The sequence below is a fragment of the Aulonocara sp. 'chitande type north' Nkhata Bay genome, linkage group LG6 (assembly GCF_057382095.1).
Source record: "Aulonocara sp. 'chitande type north' Nkhata Bay isolate Kocher_YH1m ecotype deep benthic linkage group LG6, A_spYH_male_GT1.1, whole genome shotgun sequence".
In the NCBI taxonomy this organism is placed as follows: domain Eukaryota; kingdom Metazoa; phylum Chordata; class Actinopteri; order Cichliformes; family Cichlidae; genus Aulonocara; species Aulonocara sp. 'chitande type north' Nkhata Bay.
The window spans coordinates 20,927,795-20,953,005 of NC_141349.1; the positions used below are offsets into that span (position 1 = coordinate 20,927,795).

The 25,211-nt window shown below is 45.9% G+C and overlaps 1 protein-coding gene across 6 annotated transcripts in view; it reads left to right on the forward strand.

The window, feature by feature from the left end:
• The window catches only part of lef1 (lymphoid enhancer-binding factor 1), a 44,752-nt gene that overhangs the window by 13,878 nt on the left and 5,663 nt on the right, over positions 1-25,211 (forward strand). Inside the window, exons 4-10 of one of the 6 annotated variants that reach the window (XM_086295538.1) lie at positions 9,858-9,990; positions 12,837-12,927; positions 14,045-14,164; positions 14,943-15,105; positions 15,956-16,063; positions 17,888-17,930; positions 18,524-18,565. In XM_086295538.1, coding sequence (XP_086151664.1) covers positions 9,858-9,990; positions 12,837-12,927; positions 14,045-14,164; positions 14,943-15,105; positions 15,956-16,063; positions 17,888-17,930; positions 18,524-18,558 — 693 coding nt within the window. In that variant the 3' untranslated portion in view covers positions 18,559-18,565. Of the gene's footprint in view, positions 1-9,857; positions 9,991-12,836; positions 12,928-14,044; positions 14,165-14,942; positions 15,106-15,955; positions 16,064-17,881; positions 17,931-18,523; positions 18,566-25,211 lie in introns of all 6 variants that reach the window. The other 5 variants (XM_086295539.1, XM_086295537.1, XM_086295534.1 and 2 more) reach the window with 5 other exon arrangements.

Here is a 25,211-nt window from a genome sequence, read left to right on the forward strand (position 1 = left end):
TTGTTCATCTGATGAGCTCGCCTTGTGCTCCGTGTTTCTTTTGATCATCGGACAGCTCGGCAGTGATGGAAAGCTCTTATTTTCCTCATGGGATGCGCGCATTAAATAAATTACACATACAGTTACACAATGTAGTTGTTCAGGACCCTAATGGCTGCGATCGTTTCAACCAGGCCGGCTGACGGGGAAGTGGTACTGACTCTAAAAATATAAAAGGTCACGCTGAGTGGATTATGTGGCAAGAACGGAGCCACCGTCCAGCTCGGCGGGAGCCCTTAAATCCACTATCAGCCATAACCCTCAGCTCAGGGGCCAGGTGACGCTTTTCATGTCCTCCAATGGACAGACATCACAGAGGCATCCTCCACTTTGAGCTGCCCGTCATCAAACAATGCATCAAAACATCAAATCAATCCACCCCCACTGTACCCCTGTCTCAAGATGAAAGATGGGGATGGGGGGTTCGGTGGGGGTACAAGAGCACACCCCACCCCCGCACGTCAATTCTGCATTTCCACTCCTTTCGTAAGCCGTGGCACTTCCACGCAGAGGCAACAGTGCAGTGGAAAAGTGGCATTTGACTTTTATTTGAGTTAGTTTAACAGCAGTTATCCAAATTTGTCCTTGCATTGCTTTGTTTGTTAACAATGAGTGAGAACAGCTTATTTAAATTGCATCAATTCACTTTTACCTGTGTTTGAAACATTTTAGCACTTGCTACACTTTGGTTAGTTTCATTTATTTATTTGTCAGTCTAAAACAAATAAAAAGACTCTTCTTTAAACCCATTACAGTGCAAAAGTTGTCTGTTAAGTAAATGAAAACATGAAGTCACTCTTGCTAGTTATTCATCTTTTATAGTTTGTTGATCAAATAAAAACAAAGTTGCAGCTCATTCTAATGAGACAAATGAGATTATATTAAGCATGTGAGAAGCCCAGTATTAATAAATCCAGCTAAGAGCTGAATTACAACCTTGTTGTGCTCATTATATGACTAATCATCCAGATTTGAGGCATCAGGTGCACGAGCATGCTCTATGTCGCTGTAACCATATGCCCTGAGCCTAAGAAGTCCCTTTTGTGCCTCAGAAATTCCCTATTACCATTTCTTTAGGCATATCAAGGGATAAGCAGACGTTGTCCATTGCCATGTTGTACATGGTCATTGTTTTGTTTGTATTAAAGCCCACTAAACCCTGCCACAAAGCTAATTGATGGGGTGGAGTTTTCTTGTGACCGTTCAGATCCTTGGAGAGGTTCTTTAAGTGTTCCCGGCTTCTGTGGGGATGGAGAAAAGCCATTTGTTCGGAGGGGATCAGATTTGAATAGCTTTGTGCTTGCCATTCAGATCTTAGCAGGGGCGTGTGCACCCAGCTAGGAGGAAAAAAACCCCTAAAATGTGTGGTTTTGATTAATGACTAATTCCACCCTGAAAGGCAGTTTTTGGTAGTCTTTACCAGTTAATCCCTTAAAACGTGGAATCACACCCAAACAGTGGGCTGCTGGTATTGTTGCACGGCCCATAATGCGAATGAGAGGAAAGGTTTGCAATGGGATCCACAGCCGTGAATGCTCCCCCTAGCTCTGCGGCACGAACCCCTTATACCCTGTTCCACAAGAGTCGCACAGGTTGTGACATAATGAAAAACAGGATGGGAAATAGTTGGATCGCGCACGTCTTCAAGAGCAAAGGTGCACTAAGGTGAAAAAGGTAGTGATGATGATGTGGTGGCGGGGTCAGAAGTTCAAATCGATGCCTGATCACAGGTGTCGTGGCACCCGAGGCAAAAAGGGTTTCTTGTGGTCTGCTCTTTAAAGATTACATAACCTCACTGAACCCTCTTACTAGAAACTGAATCCATACCTCTTTTTTCCTGTTAATTTTCTTCTTTGTTCCATTAAGTCATCAGTGTTACTCACTAAGCCATCAATATTTTTATTCTTTCTTTTCTTACGCACCATGTGGGTGGGTGTGCATCAGTCTGAGTGAAATACAGAAGGAAAACTAGGTCAGTACTCTGTTCAGCTCAGGCAGAAGCAGCTCACATTCAAATCGCCTCCCCATCCACATTTTTCCTGGTGTGTGTGCCACTGAAAACCTTCCCAGCAAAAACACAGCAGCGCCTCTACGCCCGGCCACCGCCTGACTTCGCCCATCTCTCTTTGGCTAGTTCGCAAGGCTAATGTTAACCTCCTCCTGTCTGCAATGTGAAATCCTGCATCGCCGCTCCTTCCTGTGCTCTTCTCTGCTAGCTGGGGCTTAGCGAGAAGAGCACTGTCTCTCGCGCCCGTCTCCACAAGTAGATACACACAAAGACCCCCACCAGACTCTATTTTCCCCCCTCAACGCTGAGCTCCCAAATCCAAACTGACAGCCATTCATGCCCAGAATACCTGGGCGAAAGCTGAGGGGGGGAAACACTATCTAGGTGTAGCAGGCAAATCCGCTCTTGTTCAACGGATCTATGAAGCCTCCTGCATAAGGCAACTCATCAGCACTTTTCCTCCCATTCTGCACCTCGTTTTCTCTCCTCCCTTTCTCGCCTACTGTCGTATTGTACGGAGGCTAAGGTTTTAGCCCACTAGCCGCACAGAGTTAGCTTGTGCTGCGATTTTATTTGTGTACATGTCTTGGGGCCTTCGAGTGTTGTTGTTGAATGTGGATGTTGGCACCAACGCATTGCCTGGCATGAATGTAGCTACTCAGCAGACCAGAGCCTGTTTCTAATGATAAATCATGCAGTGTGTTAATGCAGCAGTGGGGTTTCTATAAATAGTTGCAGAGGGAGGGATGCTGATTGATTCAGAGGGGTGTGGGGGGAGGACTCCAAACATTTTTGTTGTATTCAAACACAGGGCTCCAAGATCTTCGTTCACCATGTGTGGTTTTTAAGTGCACAGCTGATCAGGTAGATGCATCATCAACACTTTTTTTTCTCCACATTCATTACACAAATCCATTGCTATACTAGCTGATTGGATTTTAAGGTAGCGCATCTCTAGAGTTTCGAAGCAAGTGATGGTTTTAGAAAAGCTGCCATGTTCTTTGTGAGGGGATAGATGCCTAGTGTGTGCTCGAGTGTGTGTGCGGGCTGTCTTTTTGTGTATGTGTTTGCAAGTGCGCTTGCAGGCCTGCTGACAGTGGCACTTCAGCAGAATGTTTGCCCTTTCCTTAGTCCTTTGATGTGACCAGGTCCCGCTGTGATAATGAGCCCTGTGCCCCGCCGCAAGGTGAACATCCTGCAGTTCGCCCAGGGCTCTGCCAGAGCAGCAGCCCAACCCCCCACCACCACCACACCGCACCACCACCACACACACAGAGGCACAGAAGAATGGAGAAGCCGATCTCTGCTCAGCTTCCACACAGTTACATTTGTTTTCGTTTCTTTTTTTCTTTTTTTTACTTTTTACTGTCTGCAGTTTTTTTTCTCCTTTATTTGCTTTGATCTGTTGCTCATACCGAGGCTCTGAGCTCTGGATAGCTTTAGCTTTAGCCGCTTTCCCTCTGTTAGCTTCTTGAAAATATCAATCTTAAATGAGTGAGGGTGAGTTAAATGTTTAAGTTTGCTGTTACATACGTTTTTACGGTCCTTTTCACTCACACTGAAAAACTCTCAAATGACCATATCCACTCGCTTACGACATGTGACTGCGCATGGCACGTGCCTGTGAGTGAGCTGTGCCGATACCACTGTGTGTGTGTTCTGCATACATGGTGAGAGCCAGTTCGTAATCAGACATATATCACATTGGCTGATTGTGGTCCCTGGACAGTCGATGCCTGCTGCTAACAATGGTCTATATAAGCTGTTCCTCTGCGCTTCATTTTTCCATTGTTGTCCAATATTTGTTAAAAACACATACCAGTTGGTAATCAAGCGAATATGGACGTTATACTTTATCGAGTACACCCAATGCTATCTTGTTGCATTAAATGGGTTCCAAGAGGTAGAGGTGTAACTGAGGCCTTCATAGTTCAAATTTGTTCCCAGTGGGAATTCGGGCTGATAATCTTAAACAGAGTTGCCATCTTTACCTCTCATCTCAAGCATGACATGTCTCAGTGTGCTTTTTTTATTCTTCTTTCACCACAGCAATCTGACCAGATCAGATCTACACACACCTGATGTATCGCTTTAAATATGACAGAAGTCACAGTAGTGGGTAGTGGCTTTGTGCCTTTGTGAGCTTCTTTAAATAAAAGATTGCTCTACACAGCATAAATAAGAGAACGCTTTCGTCATTTGCCTGCCATTGTTGTAGCAATACAGCTCTGACCTCATCGACTACAAGCTGCGTGATGTACTTACCCAAGGCTTGATACCTATTCTGGAATATCTTGCATCGCAGTCACGTCTGAATGAACCTGTGAAGAACATGATTGATGTTACATATGTCATGTCTGAAAAGGTTTTAGCACATTGCTTGTTGTTGTTCAGAGAAAAAATGCAATACAAAGAGTCTCATTCTTTATTTATCTGTTAAAACCCTATAAAACAAAACCCTGATTTTGCTTCAGTTACAGGAAGGAATTTGGACTACAGGTACCGTAACACTTATTTAGTAAAACATAGTTTCACAACATGGAATAGATTACATGGCCCTATTCAAACCCTCTTCACCTCCTGTGTGCACCTTTTTAGAGCCAGAGCTCTTTAAAAACAGATTCCCTGTCGTCACATCACTTCCCTCCTTCTACCTTTTGTGGCTTAACGTGTAAGGAGGAAAATGGCACCTGGATCGTTTCTAATGTTCTGTTCCTTTTCCACTCTGTTTTGGTTTTTTTTGTTTTTGTTTTTTAAATGGCACCGCGACATATAGAAATTAAGAGTTGAACACTTTAAAAAGCGGATAAAGTCTTTTCATGTAAGGCAGGCACATTTCACACAAATTATCATCTTTGCTCGTTGAGAATGTCAGCGCGAGAGCCAGCCGCGATTGGTTTGCTCGGAGCGCACGCTCTTCATGCCAGCTGAGGGATGATGGGTAATCCATCTCGTCCTATTCTGACGCGGTGAGGAAAGAGACACTTGGCTGTTAACAGCTCTTTTGTGTTCACGTGCAGCGTTTGTGTATTTAAGTTATTAAATGTGTGGTTAACACAACCTTCATGTAGCTTGAAATATTTTAACGCACGTCGTTGGTGCATGTGTGCGCACGGGCGTGTGTGTGTGTGTGTGTGTGTGTGTGTGTGTGTGTGTGTGTGTGTGTGTGTAGGTGGGGTTACTTAAAGTGTTTGACATCAGCTATAGCTGTCATGTCTGTGGGTGCAGTGTCGGTATTTAGAGGGCAGCATGACAAGTTTCCTTGCCTGATAATTTACGCTGAAGCTTGGCCACTAAAGCCATGAAATTGAACATATGGAGCGTGGCTATTTTTGCACTAAACTCCACTCAGCTGCAAGTTTGGGTTGCTCTTTATATACCTCCTCTTTATTTTTAGTAACTGGCTACTGCCTTCAGTCTCACTGCATGTCTTCAACTACAGGAACCCTCAATAGCGCTAAGAGAGAATACCTGAATTTTTTGATTGGAATAATGAGGAGAGGGCAAGGAGACATTTGGGAGGGCATCGCAGATGTATACTTCTCTCTGGGGTATGCTTTTCTTATTATTCGTAGCCTCCTCTGCTGCTGTCTCTGTGGTTAGCTTCGCTTGTTCGTCTCATTACCCTCGGCACGTGGCGCTCCTTCACTTGCCGCCGGCCCGGCTTTCTTCTCCATTAATTGGGTTTCGTTACATTAAGCCCCTTGGCCAAGGGGCCATCCTGCCAATAAAACATCCCATTTTTAGCGCTCCTCTCAAAGCTGGTGGGGTTCAACCTGCTCTGCGAATGGTAATTGGTTATTTACTTAAGCTTCCTCAGGTTGGTCTCTGCTGATTTTTTTTTTCTTTCCTTTTTTTGGTACAAGGGGGAGGTACAGTGCCTTTTCATCCCCATGCTGTAAAGCTACTACAGGAGAATGTTTGCTCACTTTTGTTGGGTAAAGGTTGCACAGCTTGCGCACAAACACACCTGAGAGTGAACACCTGGTTATGAGGGCGACTCTGTAGGATTTCAGTAGTGGACACACCCTCGCTTCATACTCCCAACTACTGACATTTACAGAGCCTTTGTGTCTGTAATCTCGTCTTCTTCTTTGAGCCCATTATCAATGGAAACAGTAGCTAAAGATGTACTTAAACAGTCAAAGGAGGGTGTGGAGGACCTGTGATTCACTTATGCTGAGAATCATATGTTCTTCTTTTAAAAACTTTTTAAGTGAAGATTTTCCTGCAAATCTTTGTTGATGGGTCTTATAATTACAGGCCAGTCCATGTTGCATTTTCTCTCTTTGTTTCATTCACATCCTCGGCCCTCACCTGTAAACCCTTTCCCTCCAGAGTGCAGAAAATCCTGCGAGGTGAGGTTGGGTTTTGTGGTGAGGAGGGCTTCTCAGCGAATAGACTTAGCAGCATGAGAATCCATAGCCGCCGTTTGAGCTGACATCTCCCCAGCTGTTTGTGAAACACCTCACACGGTTTCTACACACTTGATTGTAGCTGCGGGCGCAGAGAGTCCTCATTGCATATAAATTACAGAAGTGGGAAGTGATTATTATAAAATTCCCGCTTTCCCTTTTTTCTACTCCACTCTGCAGAAGTGGTATAATTGAGTGGAGTACAAAAGCTGTGCTGTGAGGGGAGAGAGATGCTTTAAAAAGGCAATATTGCAGGGATGGCTGTTCCGTACACCACGTAGACACATGTATAAATGTGCAAATTCTTGTTTTACCGACCGTGACACGATGTTGGTGGAATATGACAGAATACAAGATCACAGACGTCGGCGTGTCGTCAGAAAAATCAAGGCAGGAGGGTTGGGGACAAAAAAAACAACCCCAACAAAAACAAAACAAAAGTGAAACGTCCCATTTTTTCTTCCCCACCCCCAATTTCAGATGGCACGCCAAGTCACTGGCTCCCCTTGCTGAAACACACTGGAGTGTCTCCTCCATGGAGGGCTTCCTGCCAGCTCCAGTTCCGCACAATGAATTTCTCTTAAAACCACATCTGAAGGGTTTTTTTTTTTTTTTTTAAAGGGCCGGCCAAGCCTGGATATGAAATTCCAAATGGAACGTTTTTCTTTTCAATCCTCGCCGCCTCTCTTCTTTCACTCTGCCTGAAAAATATGAATAGAAAGATCTTAAGCCTATTATTTCTCCTGTACAATAAAAGGGACCTCCAATATGGATGCCCCCATTGCAACAGTGTCGCTACTGCTGCAGCCAGTAGGGCTGGGTATGTAGGGTATGAGAAGGAATCAGATTAGGACATGGCATGACCCTCATGGCTGTTGTCAGGAGTTGGGTGTCTCCAGCTCCTTTTTTCAGTAAATTGTTACTGGTGTCAGTTTTTAATGTTGTTTTTTCTTTTTTCTTTTTTAATTTATGGTGGTAAAATGTTGCCCCAGCAATACCTCTTTGCATGTAATCAAATAAAAAACTATCTAAACCAGGATTTGGCTTGACCCTGATACGGTTTGCACAATCAAATTTTATGTATATCTAGAGTATAATGAAGCTGTTGGAAGCCTGACGGACAATTTATTTCCTTTCCTTTTCTAAAGTAAACTACAGTTAGGCCATGCAATTTGCGTAAGTGTGCACCCTAAACGGGCATAAATTTGCTATTGGTCACAAAGGCCTGCAGGTTTTTCCCTGGTGGATCTTTTTTTTCTTCCCCACAATGGAAGCAGTTTATTAAGAAGTTGAGAAAAATGGGATTTGACAGCTGTAACTGGGAAGAGCACAAAAGAGGGCTTCTCCACTGTGGCAGTAAAACTCAAGCTTTCTTAGGTACTAAGAAGTTAGTCGCCCTGCTTTAAAATATTGTTTTAAATGTTTGTTTGTTTTTATTGTAGTTCTATGTGTACACACAAACATGAGAACTTTTTTTTTGTTTCCAGCTGGCTTTTCTTTCAATATTGGGGAGCATAGCAGGTTTTAACGATAGCATTCCAGGTTCTTATCTCATTCCCACACCGTAACAAATGGGAGTGGAGAGGCGTAAAATAATATGTGTGAGAATGCTGTCATTTAGCCCCTGGTGGAGGCATGTCTCAGCCACTGTAGGCCTAGTTAGTCCCCTCTTTTTAGGCTTAGCAGCCTTGCTAATAAGCCTAACCTTCTTAAAGATGAGGCTGGACACTAACCTTTGGCTCTTTGTTGACCAGGGAATGCAACACACCTGGGCTGGTGTGAGAAAATTACACCTCTACATCCTTGGCTTAGTTTTCAGGCAGGGCTTCTCTTGTGTGAGAACAAACTTTACCAAATGTGCAGTGCAACCTGTGCTTTATGGTGCCGTAACACCCCGTCTCCAAACCGGGAACTGAATTGGCCTGAGGAGATGAGATTCCCGGCATGATTTGGGACCCTGATGAGAATGATGGTTCATGCAGCTGGACACGTGCACACACATACCACACGTACTGCTCTTTGAGGACATTCCCAGAAGGTGGTGAGATGGGGGGAGGACGGAGGGGGTTCTTAAGTTGAAGCTGGTGCCAGTCTGCGAGAGGTTCAGAAAAACTCAGACATTCCAGCCACCCCTGTGTCCGAGGAGTTTTTCTGTGTGTGCGTAAGTGGGTGAGGCGGGGCACCAGTCACCACTTAGCACTGCAGGAATGTCACCTTGGCACACATGTCATAGACAACAAAGCGAGGGCTAATAAAGAACAGTCCATTTATTATTATCATCCTGTCATAATTTGATTCTTATCCTAAATTTAGATGGGTATCTTTAACAACGCTGCTAATCATGTGACTGTTTCTGGGAATAAAATCGATTAGAGTTTCCTAAAAACTCGGGAGAGCTCATTGGCAGCCGCCCGATGTAAGTGGCGTCTCACCCATCGGTGCACCGCCGTCTCTCCCGATTAGCCATATATCCTGTGGAGGTGATATTTTGACTTCAGCTCAGCTCTGGGCTCAGACTGTAAATAGTAGATTTAGCATGGCTAAGCATTACCATGTGTTCAGTGCAGCTGAAGCATGTAAGCACTGTTGGCTGGGGGTTGGGGGTTTTCGGGCCTGGTTCGATCTATTTTAGTTTTCCAGAGGAAGCTCTCTCTCTTTCTCTCGCTCTCCGTCTCTCTGAGTCAGCCTGGGATGAGGGGTCTGTGGCCAGGCCACTGTTGACGTGATTACCCCTGCATTAAGTACCGCTGCAGACATCTGTCTCACTCACGCTCTCTCCCCATAGCCAGAACCCCCACCCCACCCACCTTTCTCCTCCTCCTCCATCCCTCATCTCTTCTTCCCCCGGCTCTTGGTCTGTAATGAACTCCCCTTATTCACCAGCTAATGACTGCCTTTGATCTCCCGCCTAAGACCTCTGCTCTGACTCTACCCTGCAAGTCTCTCTTTTCTCTCCCTTCCCTTTGCTCTATCGCTTGCCCGCTTCTATTCGCTCCACCTCTGTTTGCATCTTTCTCCCCTTTTCTGTCTCAGACATGCTCGCGCACCTCTTTTGACTTGTTTCTTCTTCTTTTTTTTTCCTCCTTCGGGGGATGTGGGGATTTTCAAACCTGCTGACCTAGGCTAAACAAAGTTTTGAACTGCTGTGCCCAGCCTAGTAAAGAGAGAAGAAATTCAAGAAATGTTTTTTAAAAATATATATGTATAGTAACTTCTTGACCATACAATGAAAGTCAAGAAGGCATTGTGCTGCTGCAGAGCAAGACCACCTGTACTCTATGAATCATGTGTGAGGGATCAGGGCCCCTTTTTCAGATGGAATAACACAAAAGGCATCAGCTTTTCACAGCATTTAAAAAATAAAAAAGTAAATCTTCTTGCATTTTTCTCCACAGTCCAACAAAGTCCCCGTGGTGCAGCCGTCTCATGCAGTCCACCCGCTCACCCCCCTGATCACGTACAGTGACGAACACTTCGCTCCAGTGTCCCATTCTGGCCATCACCCCCAGGATGCCAACAACAAACAAGGTAAGACACTAAAGAAATGCCACAGCAGTATTTGCTGTTCTTATCCCACATTTGAAATCCTTTTATCACACTGTGTGGAACTAAAAGGGGTCGTTTCTTTATATATATCTATGTAAAAGGGAACACAAAAAACGGGGTTTGCTGTGGCACTGAACACTTTGTTGTCAGCAAGTTTTTACTGACTGAAAGAGTGAAAACTGTAGAAGGATACAATAAAGAAAGTCGTCACAGACACATTATAGGTCACCAGTACTTCTTAATGCAATAAAATGTGACATTGAAATGGATTTTTGCACCGTATTCGCTTACATGGCAGCTTGATATGGAGGCATCGATGAACCCTGACTGCATTTAGGGTTTTTTTGCATAAATGTCTGGATAGACGGGAATCAGGAGAGAGAGGGGGGAAAAAGTGTCGCAGTACAGTCATCCTTCCTATCATCTCAAAGTGTGAGCTCATTTGAAGCAGCCTGTGGGATGGCACGCTGAGCTCTGCTGCCCTCTCCCTCTGCACTCTTTGCCTCTCAGTTATAACATCAAGCTGCAGCTCTGACAGCTGCGGAGGAGCTCCTGAGCCGTTTGGGAGCGAGCTCCTCAGCCCTGCACAGCTGGAGACTTTGGCAGCTTCTCGCTAATGCAAGGAAGAAAGGAAACAAAAAAAGACGTGGCCCATCCGCAGTTTTGTCCCACACCTTGTCTCTTTTCTCTGCTTTCTTCTCCTGCGGCTGGCAGTTGGAAAAAAAAAGAGGAGGAGGGATCAGACAAGATGTGGGCGATGATGATGATGACGATGATGATGTTGAGGCTCGGAGGTTCTGAGGGACCAGCTATAAATAACAATGTGGAAATGAGCACAGGAGTACACAGAGTAGCAGAGATGAAGGGAGCGGGGACATTTAACGAAACAGTGCTCCACATATGTCAGAAAAATCACACGTCTGACATGTTTTGTCGAGGCAGGAGAGGATAAACAGGTAGCAGAAGGAAATAACGAAGGCACGGAAGATTTAACAGTTGTGTTGTCACGTTGTACAGTCTGAGGAAAAACGCTTCACACCCGTTTCACTGTTCACGTTGGGTCTCTGACAATCAAGAGCTGAAAGGAGCCCTGGAGGTCCTTCTTCTCCTTCTTTTTTTTTTTTCGTGCTATTTGATCTTTTTGCACCCGCAGCCCAACAGAAATCCATGTCCAAGCGATCTGGTTGCAGAATTAGCAGCAAATGATTTCCCTAGGCATATTCATGTGTGTGGATATCAGAAGAGCTAAGCCAAAATGCTTAAAACGAAATCTCTCTTATTCTCTTTTTTTCTTCCTCTCTCTCTCTGTCTCTTCCTCTCTCTCTCACACATATCGACCATTTGCCGCTCTGAACTCCTTAGTGGGCTCAGACTTTGATCTGCTCGTTAATTATGAAAAACAATCATGGATTTTCTCATTATGAGCCCTAATATGCACAAGGCCTGCAATGAGGGATGGAAGGTCGAGCGGAGGGGAGGGTAGTGGGAGGTTTGTCTGGGGTGGGGTGGGGGGGTAAAGACATATAGCATGAATTTGATTAGTGAATACTTTTTTTAATCCTCTTTTTTCTTTGTTTTTTTTTTTTTTTTATGGTGACAGTCACATCGGTGTCACATGTTCAGAGTGGAAACGGGAGCGTGAAGCTTTGTCGGGATGTCAACGGGAACTGAAAAGGGGGGAGTGAGTAATTAGGCACCTTAGGGGTGTGAGTGACAAGGTTAACACGCCGGGGCGCTCTCTTCTTCCCCTGCTGCTTCAGCCATCGCCTGCTTCTCTTCTGCACTCAGGAGAGCCCTAAAGGAGTGTTAGGTGGTGGATTAGTAGGCAGGGGAGTAGCGCTATCCGTGCTATGAATCCAGCGTTGCTACACTGGCTTTGGAGATATAAGCCTCCCACTCGGCCAGCCTCTCTGAGGAGGGAGGCCCCCTTCAGACCCCAGCCTGGAGAGAGAGAGAAGGAGGAAGAGAAAAGATAGAGGCAGGGAGAAAAGGCTGGCTCCAGCAGGGATTAGAAAATGGTGTTAATCTGGAGGCATTTGCCCTCTTTTCTTTGTGTGTGTGTCTGCGTGAGCACACATGTAGGCACATTCCAGTTGCCTGTGTATAAACAGTATTTGCTGATATTTATTGTTACTTGCACAACTGTGAAATAAGAAGGGGGGAAAAATGTGTGTTAAGACAAAAAACCATGAGACCTTACAGATGTTAAACGTTCGTCGCCCCGCAGCCCATTTCTCACTAAGTCTTCTCACAGAAAGATACCCCTTGACCTTGAAGCCCAACAAGAGCAGGCGAGCTGGAGATAGAGGAGCTTAGTCCTGGAGATCCACAGACAGCTAGTCTGTGTCAATCCTGTGTCTACAGGGAGAGCCACAGCCTCTGTCATAAAGATGAAGCCTCAATTATCCAGCTTAAAGATGCTGAAACACACTGGAAGGAGTCGAGCTTAAGCGGGGAAAATATTATCCGCCCCTTTCACGGGTTGATAATGTGAGGTCAAGAAGCCATGCTGATGCCCCGGTGTGTGCCCTGTTCCGAAACTGGCAGTTCATGACTTTAACCAGAATGTATGACTGAGGAATATGCAAACCCGATGATAATCCCAACTTTACACACACACACACACACACACACACACACACACACACACACACACACACACACACACACACACTTCTTGAATAATCGCTAAAATATGTCTGTAAGGGATTTTTTTTTTTTTTTTTTTTTTTTTGCTAACCTGCTGCTTGCGCTGTTTCCTCCTTATCTGCATTCTGCCTATCTAATAGTTGTGTGTTGCTTTTTTTTTTCTTCTTTTCTTTGACCAGGAATGCCCAGGCATCACCCCGGACCAGACATGCCCAACTTCTACTCCTTGTCTCCTGGAGGAGTGGGGCAGCTCACATCACAGCTGGGATGGTGAGTCACAGGCAGATTAAAGCAAAAGCCTGCACGACTGATTCATGCAAAAAGGGACCAGAAACTATGCAGCGTTTTTACATCTTATGGACAGTGACACTGTACCGGCTTTGTGTACTGAATAGAGAAGTACTGGCCTGGAACAGCAGCTTCCTCTGGGAGGTCCGCCTCCGGTGGTTTGTGCTGCGCTGCTGTGGCCACAGCCACACCACTCGACTGTGTGCCCAGCACATGTCAAATACATCACCGCATTCGTGCCCCTGCATAGCCATATGGCTGCTTAACCATTATCAAAGCTTTCTGGAAGCGCTTCTCTCTCTTTCTTTCTTTCTGAGACTTACTTCAAGTGCTTTTCTTTAGTCCTGTTCCACTGCATCCTTGTTACTTCCTGTGCTTTTTTTCCCTATCCCCCAAACATATCTCTCTCACTTTCCTCACTATCTCTTACTCTGCTGGCTTTAGGGCAAACACTGAGTGAAGACAGATGTAACGTCCACGAGCAGGACACTTGATCACACATGACCAGAAGTCTCCACCACCTTTCCTCCTCATGCCCTTGTAAATCTGACTAACTCACTTTTGATTTAAGGAGTTAGGCTAAGGACAGGCGGCTGTTTTATTTAAAAACAAATCCCTGTTTTTCTACACCCACTGATTTTTGGTTTCCTAGGCAGAGTCTATACCTAGCAACAAGGCTGTTAGACTGAGGGAGTGGTGCATTTGCACTTTAGAACCATGTTGTTTGACACTTCACTTTAATTTTTTTATTCATTCATTAAAGAGAAGCTATAACCATGTTGTTAAAATCTAACAATATTATAAACTATTGATAGAAAAGTTAAAAAGTGAGATCTAACCACAAATTCTGAAATGTGACAAGCGTAAAAACACGGTGAAAGAGACGCTTGTTCTTGAGGCGTAACCAATCATTGGCTATAGTCATGCAATTGTCACACACGCCATATGCAGTCATGCGTATGGCGTGTGTGACAATTTCTAAAGTCATATAAAACAGTTCCCAGTCTTTTTATCTCACTTTAATGCCATTTGGAAGATATTTTCCACTCCTCTGATCCTCTTCTTAGTCTTTAATAATCAAAATGTCCTGTTATTGCAGGTTCCCGCACCACATGGTGCCAGGTCCCCCAGGTCCTCACGCCACAGGAATCCCTCACCCGGCCATTGTCAACCCACAGGTCAAACAGGAGCCGCCTCATGACGGTGACATCATGCACATGTGAGTCCTGCAAACACAAAAAATATTACCTTAAAGCTTGTGCTGTCACTCCTCTATCAGCATTTTTTGACACAACAAACTTCCAGGTATTTGTGTTCTCCTCCACTCGCTACAGGAGGGCGATGCTCAGCAAACCCTCTCCCAATGCCTTGTTCTCTTTCTCTTGATGTGAGCAGATAAATGGCGAGGGCCCACGCTCTGCTGATAACAGGCCTATGCTTCATTTGGCCTCTGGGATCACAACACTCTTAGCTGACAACAGATACAGGTCCTAGATTAGTGCTAAGAATTCACATCCCCAGCGTGTGCAGTGGGAAGTGCTGTAAGAGCCCTGAAGTGGTTATCACTGATATTTCCATTATTCATGGACATCCTCCTACCAAGACTGTACTGGTATCAAAAAGGTTGTTAGAAAGTAAGTCGAGCAGTGTTTTCTTTTAGCGCGAGAGCATTTGGTTTTAAGTATTCACCAGTGTGCTGCGGACAAGAAAGTTTGGTTGCCATTACTGGTGAAGTAATCTCTCTGCATGAAGGGCTGCAACTATACAACTGTACATGATTAAAGAGGCCGGGGCCCATGGCGTGGCAGCCCCTCTCACGCTGCCTCGCCATTGGTTGAGTGCAGCCAGACCCTGGCTGCTTTTGTCGCCACGGCGGCAACATAATTTCCTTCTCCCGTTGCTTTGGACTTGAATTTATTTTGCTTATTTTCTAACTTTTTTAGTGTTTTCTCTTTCTCACCTCCTCCACTTTGTTGTCGTATTCCGTTTCTCTACAGGAAGCCGCAGCACGAACAGAGAAAGGAGCAGGAGCCAAAAAGACCGCACATCAAAAAGCCGCTAAACGCCTTCATGCTCTACATGAAAGAGATGCGTGCGAACGTGGTTGCCGAGTGCACGCTGAAGGAGAGCGCCGCCATCAATCAGATCCTGGGACGAAGGGTGGGTCGCGCAGTATACCTATACGCCGATCTCTAGCTTTCTTTCTTTTTTTCCCCCGAGTTTATCTTTGCTGAATCGCGGTGAGATCATAGTTTATGTCATGTTCTCTGAGGAGGCTGCTCGATTAGCTGAAAAAGTGCAATGATTTCTCCCCTTTATTAGCAGTCTTTATAAACTGGTTGTGATTATTGCCCTGATGATACTCAAGCCAATTACTTCCACTTTCCCCCTAAAGCCCCACACCCACCTCTCTCTGTCTTTCAACAGCACAGACATGGGCTGCCTGTCTAACTAACATTTAATCAGATTGGCTTTAATAAAATATGCCTGTATAATGGCACGGTTGGAAATGACAAAATTTGTTCCTTTTGAGGATTGGGAAAAGAATGGAACCACAGAGCCATGTTAAAAGCCTTAACGAATAGGCCTGGCGGTTGAGGCAGCCAGCCACAGCAAAGCCTAGTTTGTGGCCTGCGTAGGGTAATTGCTTGCTGACATAGTTTGAATAAAAAGCACTGCTAAATTGGAAGCAGTGTTTTCATAAGAAATCAAAGTCCCCCCCCCTTCTTGTCTCCACCCCCCTCTCCCCTACTTTTTTCTCTCTTTCTCTCACTCTTGCGCATGTTAATCTCTTCATCATGTCCCCCCCCCCCCCCCCTTCTTCTTTGTGTCTTTCATCCCCCCCGCTTTTTTTCCTTTTATACACATGTGGAAGTTGAAAAGTTTTTTCCCCCTTCTATACCAAAACACCAGCGCACGCCTCTACGCAGAGAACATGCAAGTGCATGCCAGTAATTGACTGTATGCTATTTTTTTTTCCTCCCCCTTAATCTCCTTTGTACTGAAACAGTGGCATGCTTTATCTCGAGAAGAGCAAGCTAAGTATTACGAGTTAGCCCGCAAGGAACGGCAGCTCCACATGCAGCTCTACCCAGGCTGGTCCGCTCGAGACAACTATGTGAGTATCAACAGAACAGACTGACAGAGGTGCGTGTGCGTGCATGTGCGAATGTGTTTGTGTTGATTCATGTTTCTTTATGTCAGCGTTGCATGACTTGCTCTTAAAATGCCACACAGGAATGACACACACACACACACACCAACACACTAATTTGCACCAGTCCTCCTCCATGCTAATGGGGTCCATTTGTAGACCCTTTGTTTCAGCCTAATGTGTAATTCATAACACTGTGATTCACTGTTATAGTGCCATCCACACTAAAATGGATTGCAGTACCACGGACACTATTATTGCCATTGTGAGTGAAAATTGCCTGGTAATGGTTACGGCGCTCTTTGATGTTCCATATCGGCTTCGGATGTAGAAAGCAACTGTTAGACTGAGTCGAGGAGGCTGGATTATACATGCGGCGTTCAGCAGTAGCAACCTCTGCTCCCCCAGCTGCCCGTTTTTTTGTTTTTGTTTTTTTGTTTGTGAATCTGGGCGGTTCAGCTGGATTTTTAGGATGAAGCCTGTGTTTATTGTTACAGCATTTATGTGTACTTACGTGCTGCTGGATGAGAGTCTAAATGTGTTATTGAGTGACGTGTGACGTGTATGAATCTTTGTGAGTGTGTGTGTTTGGGAGAGAGAGAGAGCACCAGCCTTTATTTAAAAGTGTGGCTCCAGCACTCACATTCACTCCACCACCAAAGTGCTTTGTGGTGTTTATCTGCCTCCCCTCGGACACCGACAGCATCCCTCCTCCTTCTGCCTCCACGGCTCCACTGCCAAAATGCCTCGCTGAGGTGGGGTGTGTGTGTGTGGGGCGGGGGATTGTTCATAGCTCTGCTCCCAGTGAAGCACAGCAGAGTTAAAGATGCGCATCATCACTGCATTGGTGACATTTGGGCCGGATCCTGTTGAATTTCCTGTTTTCTCAGTAGTTTCGATGTTTAGAAGGGGGTTAGAGGAATGGCTTTCTATGTGGCACACGACGAAGGTAACGATAATGGGTAGTGCAAAGTAGATGGTGTATCCTTCTGGAATTAGTTATTCTGTGACCGCTCCCACAATCACAGTATTACAGACAGAGCATCGTGCCTGGAAACACCCAAAATAGGCAACACACTGGCGTGGAAAAATCGCGTATCATTCATAGTTTTGCCGTGCACCCCCTCCTATCTCTCCCCACCCTTTCTCTCACCCACACTCACTCAGCTTCTCTTCTTCCCTGTCTGCCGCGGCAGTAGAAGGCAGATTAGCTCATGAATAAGTGGATTAGCAGACTTTGCAGCAGGAAACCAAAGTGCTGCTCATATTTGACTAAAACGACTCTACACTGCTATCTATACCTATAGTCTCCCCCCTGGGGATTTAGCATAAGCTAAAAAATCCTTACGCACTCCCACCACCTCACTGGAAAAACGAGTGCTACTCTTCACAGCCTAATTGCAGTGAGCGTTTTTAATTGCACTTCATGTTAATGTTTGTCATTTAAAAAATACAAGGGGGGGGGGGACTTCAAAGCTAGACACAGAGCTGTCAAAACAGCAGAACTTGCACTCGGCCGGGAATGGCCACACTTCAACAGGCCTGAAGACTATGGAAAAGCGGTCGAGAGGAGGTAGAGCACACTTGATACGAGATCCGGCTCTCCATCGGCCCGTCCCTCAGTGTCGCAGTTTGTGGTGGAGTCCAGAGTCTGGGTTGATGCTGGTTGGATGCCCAGCAGGGGATGAGTGAACATGGCAGTCAGCAGCAGGATATCAAGAGTGGTCTAGTGAGCGTGAGTGCTGGAGCCACACTTTATGCGTTCCTCTGTATATTTTTTAGGGAAAGAAGAAGAAGCGGAAGAGGGAAAAGATGCAGGAATCGGCCACAGGTAAGAGACGCTTCCAACTCCTGCCTCCTCGCTCATTTGGGAAACGCCGTTGTTTGTTGGTTTCATTGTGCAGTTGGGAATCACTTCCACCATCTTTCTGTGGGGTCGTGTTTTACAGCAAATTGTCGCATTTGCAGTAATGTTCGCCCTGTGAAACAAACCACTAACCTCTCATTGACTGACAGCTAGTAGAATCAGACTAACCAAACTAACCCACTCACTATGCTCAGTCTAGCCTCAAACTTGACTTGTGTACACCCCTTCATTTATATGTCTCTATCCCTGTCTTCTCATATTACACCTACTTTGGGATTAGTCTGTCCATTCTATACGACTGCTTACGGATTTCTGGGCTTTGCATTATTTGTTTGCCTGCTGCTCTACAGTGTGTCTTTCTGCTGACCTTGTTTAGCTGCGCTTCTGAGCCTCTTCCTTAGCACTGCAACTGTAATCCACTGAGAATTACTTCTTAAGTAAAATGTCAGTACTTCCTTTTGGTCTGTACAACTGTATAGGCCAGATGGACGGTTATGATCTTTTGCCGTCCGGATACCCTTTTTTTTTTTTTTTTTTAAAGATGCAATTTTCTGCAGGTACAGGCCAGAGAATGAAAACGGCGTACATCTGAGAATATGGTAAGACAACCCCCCCACCTCTATGCCCTCCCTGTCTGGTCCAGTTTGATATATGTCAAGCTTTTTCTTTATCCTTCATTTTGTTCTTTAAAAAAAACTGCTAAACACTGACTTTGAGAGAGTATGTGCTCACAGACTAATCCTAAAAAGGTCCACCCTAACCTTGCCATAGTCATTGTGTCAGCTGTGTTAAGGCCTGAAGAGGGATTGTGGTTTGTGTGTGCGTGTGTGTGGTTTGCTCAATGGCCTCAACACAATATACATTAAATTTTCTGCATGCAAGCGTATGCATGTACTGGTCAGTTCAGTGTCTTTGTGAGCTGGTTGGATGAGAACTCGTATGCTATTCGGGGGTAAAAGTGTCCAAATAAACTAAAAATATTGCTTAATAAATCATGCAGCTCATGAACTCAGTGTTTTCTAAACATGGCATAAATAATACATCTGAAACTTTTTTTTTTTTTGCTCTGGTGGAGGCTAGGATATCAGCTCAGCCCCATATGGGCTACATGTGTTGTCTTTCTCTGCGTCTTTGTGAAGCAGGGCAGGATCCAGCAGCTTGTCTGGCAGGAACTTAATGAGATGCTATACCTTTAATAAGATTTCATGGTATCTGGGCTTTCAGGGTGTCTATAATGCTCTCATAACAAAGGCACAATGTAGTCTCTCGCTCCCTTGCTTTTTCAACACGTTATCAATACGTAGAGAGATATCGATCCACACCAAATGTCAAGAAAGGCCTCACTGAATTGTCACCTGTCCTTTTTTCTTCTTTTTTTCTTTTTCTTAAGAGGAGGATTACTAGTCCCAGTATGTGGTAAAGGCAACTCTATTCCCCCCTCTCGATCTTCCTGACTCTCCTTGAGTCGCTTCTCTCCCTCCCTGAGAGTCTGGTAGCATCCTGTTATTCCGCTTCCTTTTGGCAGCAGAAAAAGCCGGGCAGATGTGACAAATCTGGTCTTACGTCAAAATCACCCCTAACCACACAAAGGTTTTCCACTTGATCGATTCCTGACCCAGTGGCTCTGCGAACCCAAAATTGGGCTTTTCTTTTCTTTCTCTGTCTCTTTCCTTTTTTGGTGACCACAGCCAGTTTTCAAGGAACAGAGAGCGCAAGCGCTAAAAAGCACTTTATCTCTGATCCAATAATTAGCAGTGCCTAGCCGCAGCGGGATGGACACCCTTGCTGATTCTCAGTGACAGCCTTAAACTAATATGCATAATACCAAGGATACTGCCACAACTCCCCAAGCCCTCAATTTATGCAGATCCCAAAGAGCTGGATTGAGGTTAGCTTGCTGTAGACGCCAAAAAGCATCTTTAAATGAACTCGTTTGTCTATTCCTTTTCATCTGTCCGCGCCTCTAACCCATCTGTCTCTCCCCCGTTATGCAGAATCTGCAAAGAAATCTGATAACGAGTTAATTTTGGGGACTCTGTTGTGAACACCTCTATTGTACGGAGGTTCAACATTTGGACGGTTGTGATGAAGAATATTCTGGTGACGTGCTGCACTGACTTTATGCATTTTCATATTAAATGGCTTTTTTTAAAGGCCTGGCAAGCCAGGAGTTGAGCCTCAGAGCAGCATTTTATGGCGTGATGTCGGTTCCCTTTGTTATCTTTAGCATGTCAAACAGTGGGTCCACCACACAGCTGGCTCTCACCACAGTACAGCGGCTCTTAGAGAAGTCATTAGTCTGACATTGTGAAATTAGAGTTTCTGCCTGTCTCTCTCGCCGCTCCTTCCCTCACACCCCTTTCTTTACACTAAGTGGAAATTACTCTTTTTGCACTTTTTTTAAACTCCCCTTCGCTGTTTCTGCACCTCTTTATTTTGGTTCTGTCCATCTTGCTTCCTCTCGTGCTGTTAGCCTTTTGTCTGACTAAGCCCTCTGATTCACAGCCTTTGAGATAGTTATCTGGCTGAGACCCCTACATGCCCCCAAGGCTTTCTCCCGTTTCAGCCACTGCACATTTTTTTCACATGGGGGAGACACTCCTAACAAAGGTGGCTTTTTAATCTAACAAGGCTAACAAGGGCCCCCAGAGTTGCCGTGAAGCTGCATACAAGTTCACAGTTTTTGTTTGTTTGGGAGTTGCCACAAACTAGGCACGAGGTGGTATATTTTTATTTTGTAAATCAGGTGGTCCTGGATATGCATTATGAACATCTGCAGAGTGTATCAAAGGTCATTTGGAACCACACGCCCTGCTCCAGAAGCATAAAAGAAAGTGTTGTTCAAGCAGAAGCTTTGGTGGCCACTCTCGCTCATCTCCTCTTGTCTGTCTCGGTCGTGCCCCAGCTCTGCTCCCTCTGATGTCTGCAGCCAGAAGTCAGCTGTCAAAAGACTTTGATGAGCGAGGAGGGAGCGAGCGCGTTAGGGGAGAGCGAGGGCTAGAAAAGGCCCAGAAGAAAATCCCCCAGCAGACCCCATTCTCCAGAGTTCGGAGTTTACCCAATCTCAGTCAACCGCCACTCATCCTTCAGTCTCCGTTCCTCATTTTCTGCCCCCCCCTCCCCTCTGTCTTTATTTGTTGCCTCTCATCTTCTCCCTCTCTCAGACCCTCATCACTCTCAACACATTGCACAAAATCTGAGCAGCCAGCCACACACTCAGGCTGCAATTAGGCAAGATTCAGCGTCTGCCTCCATTTCCAGAGTCATTTCAATTTGGCAGCGAGCCTCTAGGCTACTGCGGCACAGCCCAGTGCCTCCACACCCAGCCTTATTAGTGACCTGGGATAATTGGGGAAGGAATCCGGATTGCGAAACTGACTGTGGGTCTCGCTCTGAGCAGCACGCGGGAGATCAGAGGATGTTTTTAAAACTGTACCAAAAAAAAAAAAAAATGGTGGGGGGATAGTTATGGGTAGGAGGTGGAGGAGAGATTTTAAATCAGAGTGACGCCCCAGCTAATGTTACTTTAGGTAGGAAATGGAATCGGAAATGTCCCCCCCCCCCCCCCCCTCCACAAAGCATACACTGTGAAGTAAAACTACTCTCTCAGCACTTAGCATGTGAAGCCTCAGTTGAGTGTGTGGTTTTCGCTCAGAAGTAAAAAATCTTTCACACTGACATAGTTGTCTTATCCTGGCTTGGCAGCCTTATTTCACACCTTTTTCTTTTCTCTTGGGGGGGTCGGGTGGGGTGGGATAGGGGACGGAGTAGAAGGCTCCACATGGGAATAAATGAAGCTGTAGTTCTCCTGTTGTTTAGACTGGGGCCTGGAATTTTTTTTGATTGAGTCACGGGCCTATTGTGTCGTGGTTTGGCCAGCTGCGGTAACAGCATGAGGGTCCAGTCTCATGGCTTTTTTGTGATGACTTCTCTACTTCCTCTCTTCCTCTCCTCCACCCCCCTCCATCATCCCCCCTCCGGGGGCTCCTCGAGGCATTGCAGCCTCTCGGAAGAGGCAAAAAATATGTGACCTCCATAAAACCCTCCCCTTGTGAGATGCTTATCTGTGAGTTATCAGAATGAAAGCGCCCCAGGTAACACGGCGCAGGCAGGCAAAGGACGGAGCGTCAAAAGGAAGTCGTGTTTATTATTAAAGGAGGCTAAACGACTATCCCAGCTCTTCTTCCACTCGTTTTCGCTGCCTCGTTTCGCCCTACTCCACCTCTTCCTGCTCCACTCCTCTGTCCTGATGCTGAATATAAGTGGCGGTGGAGGCCCTTTGAAGCGAGACCACAGCAGAGGGAGCAGTCATTGTGCAGGCCCTTTGAATGTGCCGCACCACCACCCTCCTCCCTGACATCCCCCGGTTTGCAGTGGCTCAGACTGAGCTGTGCGGGGGCACACGGCCAGACTTCACCCCCAGCAATGCCTCCTCAGATGTGGGCAACACCTCACCACTCCTCCCCACACCCTCCTGTGCTCCCCCCTAGTCTCACCCACACATGCCTGAGGTTTGGGCTTTTGGGTGACTCCCCCTCTTCCTATTCCCCCATTTGACCACAGCCAGACCCCACCCTTCCTCACGCTCCAATATTTTATACAGGCACGTTTTTCGCTTCTCATATTTCTTTTTAAACTGTTCGTTTCTGATAATGCTTGTGGAACCAATACAAACCAATGTTTTCACCCCCCCCCCCCTTTTTTTTAATGAATATTTCCTTTCATTGCCATCTCTTCCAGGTGTTTCTTCTAATGGGCCGTCTATTACTGTTTTTCCCCTTTCTTCCAACATTTTTTTTTTTGCTGTTAAGAGCATCACTGTAACACTTTTTATAGAGCTGTGGCTTCTTTGAAAAGCTGCCACCAAAGCTGGTTGTGCGATACAAGGCCAAGGTCATAGCCGAGACACTCCAGCACACCAGGCTCAAGTCTGGGCCTGAGAAACAAAGCAGCTTAGGTAATCTGCCTGCACTGCTGGCTTGTTTACAGCCTAAAATCATCCAACTGTACTTGTTTCTTGCCCTGTCAGAGAGCAATACAAGGAAAGTCTAAAAAGGTGATTCCTGCTCAGTAGCATCAGTGGACACATCTCCCAACCACAGGGTCTTTCCTCTCATGGTAGAGTCTGCACTCTCCACTTGACTTATTTTTAGAGTAATTTAGCAATTCAGCAATGTTTTCCTCCTTAATAGTACTGAAAAGAAACCCCAGCGCTTTTGTGCTGGGATTGAGGGGAGCTGAAGGGAATAGGGGTGGGTGGGGTGACGGGATGGAGGTCAGGGGGCTATAAGGCGTGTGGGTCCCAGCTGCGGGTGCTTTGATTCGGCCTGAGAGGTGAAAGCGGCGATTGAGGCGCGAGGCCGTGCCAGTTATCTTAACCTCCCACACTTCAAAAGCCGGGCAAGGGCTCGTCCCACTCCTTCCTCCCTCCCTCCCGCCCCTCCCTCCCTCACATAGAGGCAAAGGAATTGGGGGAGAGTGAGAGAGAGAGAAAGGGGGGAGACTAAACCTTCACTCACCCTCTGAACAGAGGATCGTTTCATTTCCTGCAAAAAAGACCGGCCAACATTCCTGAGCACTAATGTGGACGGAGGCGGAGGAGGAGACGGAGGGAAGCGAGAAGAGAGGAGGGGTCAAGTTGCTCCTGAATCCAAGTGTTTGTGTCGGCTGGACCTTGTGAAACACTGGCCTGGTGCCCCCTATAACCAACCACCACCACGCAAGCACACACCCCTGCTGTTAGCACTAGCTCTTTTTGAAAAACTCACACACACGCAGACACACACTTCTCACCCGCCACCCCTCAGGACTCTTCCCCAGGCAGGAAGGCCAGCGCTTTTCATGTCTGCGGTGGGGGGAAGGAAAAATGCTCCCCAGGAAACTGGGTGCAGGGCCGGGCGTGCGGGTCCGCTTTGAGATCCTAGGATGAAAAGAGGGAGGGCGGCGGAGGTAAATAAAAGCAACAGGAGCTCTCTCTTTTTCTCTGAGCCATGTGTTCCTTTCAGTTTCTGTCCTGTGCCGCTCGCGGGTCAGCTCTCTTTGGGAAAGGTGGCCTCTGTCCCGTTCTCTTTTATCCACATGTGGTGAAGCAGTCAGCGTGGTGACGCGTGTTTGTGTGTTTGTGTGTTTGTGTGTGCTTAAGACAGTTTTAAGTGTTAAGATGTAGCGAACAGCAGTAGCACTCGCCTGACTTCACTCTCGGCTTTGCCACGAGGGAGAAGCAAACTAATACTGTTTCTCTTTCGTTTCTCTACCGTCTTCACAAAACATCCATCTTTTTAGTCACAGGAGACATCCATCCACCTCTGTCTATGCCTCTCCACTTTGATCACTGATTCTATTTGATGCTGCTTGGGTCTAAAATAACTTTCCTTGGCTTGTCAATAACTGAAGCTAACTTTGTTATGTTAGCCCAAGCTTGGATCACGAGAGGGGAAAAGAACACTTTTGCAGCTTGACAAACAATTTTCCCTCGTCAGGGAACCGGGGCCGATTTCATGAAGGTCTTGTGAAGTGGAGTCGCGCAACATTTTTACACCCTCGTGTCGACCTCTGCCTGAACCACGCAGGTTTGGGTAATTAACAACATAGCTACATGAACTATGGCAGTCTCCTGTGCAGGATAGTGCGTCTGTGAGTCAGGTGCCTGTTGTGCGACATAGTTTACATGATAGACACAGTTCTCACGTGCCTCTTAAGACTGCAGACCCTGTGGAGGTTTACCCGAGCTCATAGGGACACAGCTGGGGTGATAAGTACATCCTGTCGCTTTTGAAATTATAAATATTGTACATGACTGGTTTTTACTAGTACTAGTAAATAACACACCACACTGGAGATGTGAGGGGGATATTATGTTTTGGCAAAGCTTTTTCTCTAACACTCCAGTTAAAGATGGAACACATTTTCCCCAAAGTCACATGTTCAAGATTATTCACATTGAGAAGATAAGACTACTGTTATTATGTGATAAAGTTCTGCTATAACTTTGATTGGACACAAATATAAATATTCAAGCTGTCATCAGCTTCACTGTCATCTGGTCGGTCGATTAATATCAGCTTTAGCAATACACGGGCACTAAATATGTATAGTCTTTAAAAGTACACAAGTGCTCTTAATAGGTTGTCCTAACAGAGGGGTATACTGAAAGAAAATTCAACACAGTCAGGCTTTCTTTGCATTAGCTGGCTTGACAAAGCCTAAATCCACAGTAAGAGGTGATGGGCTTTAGGGCAGTGGTTA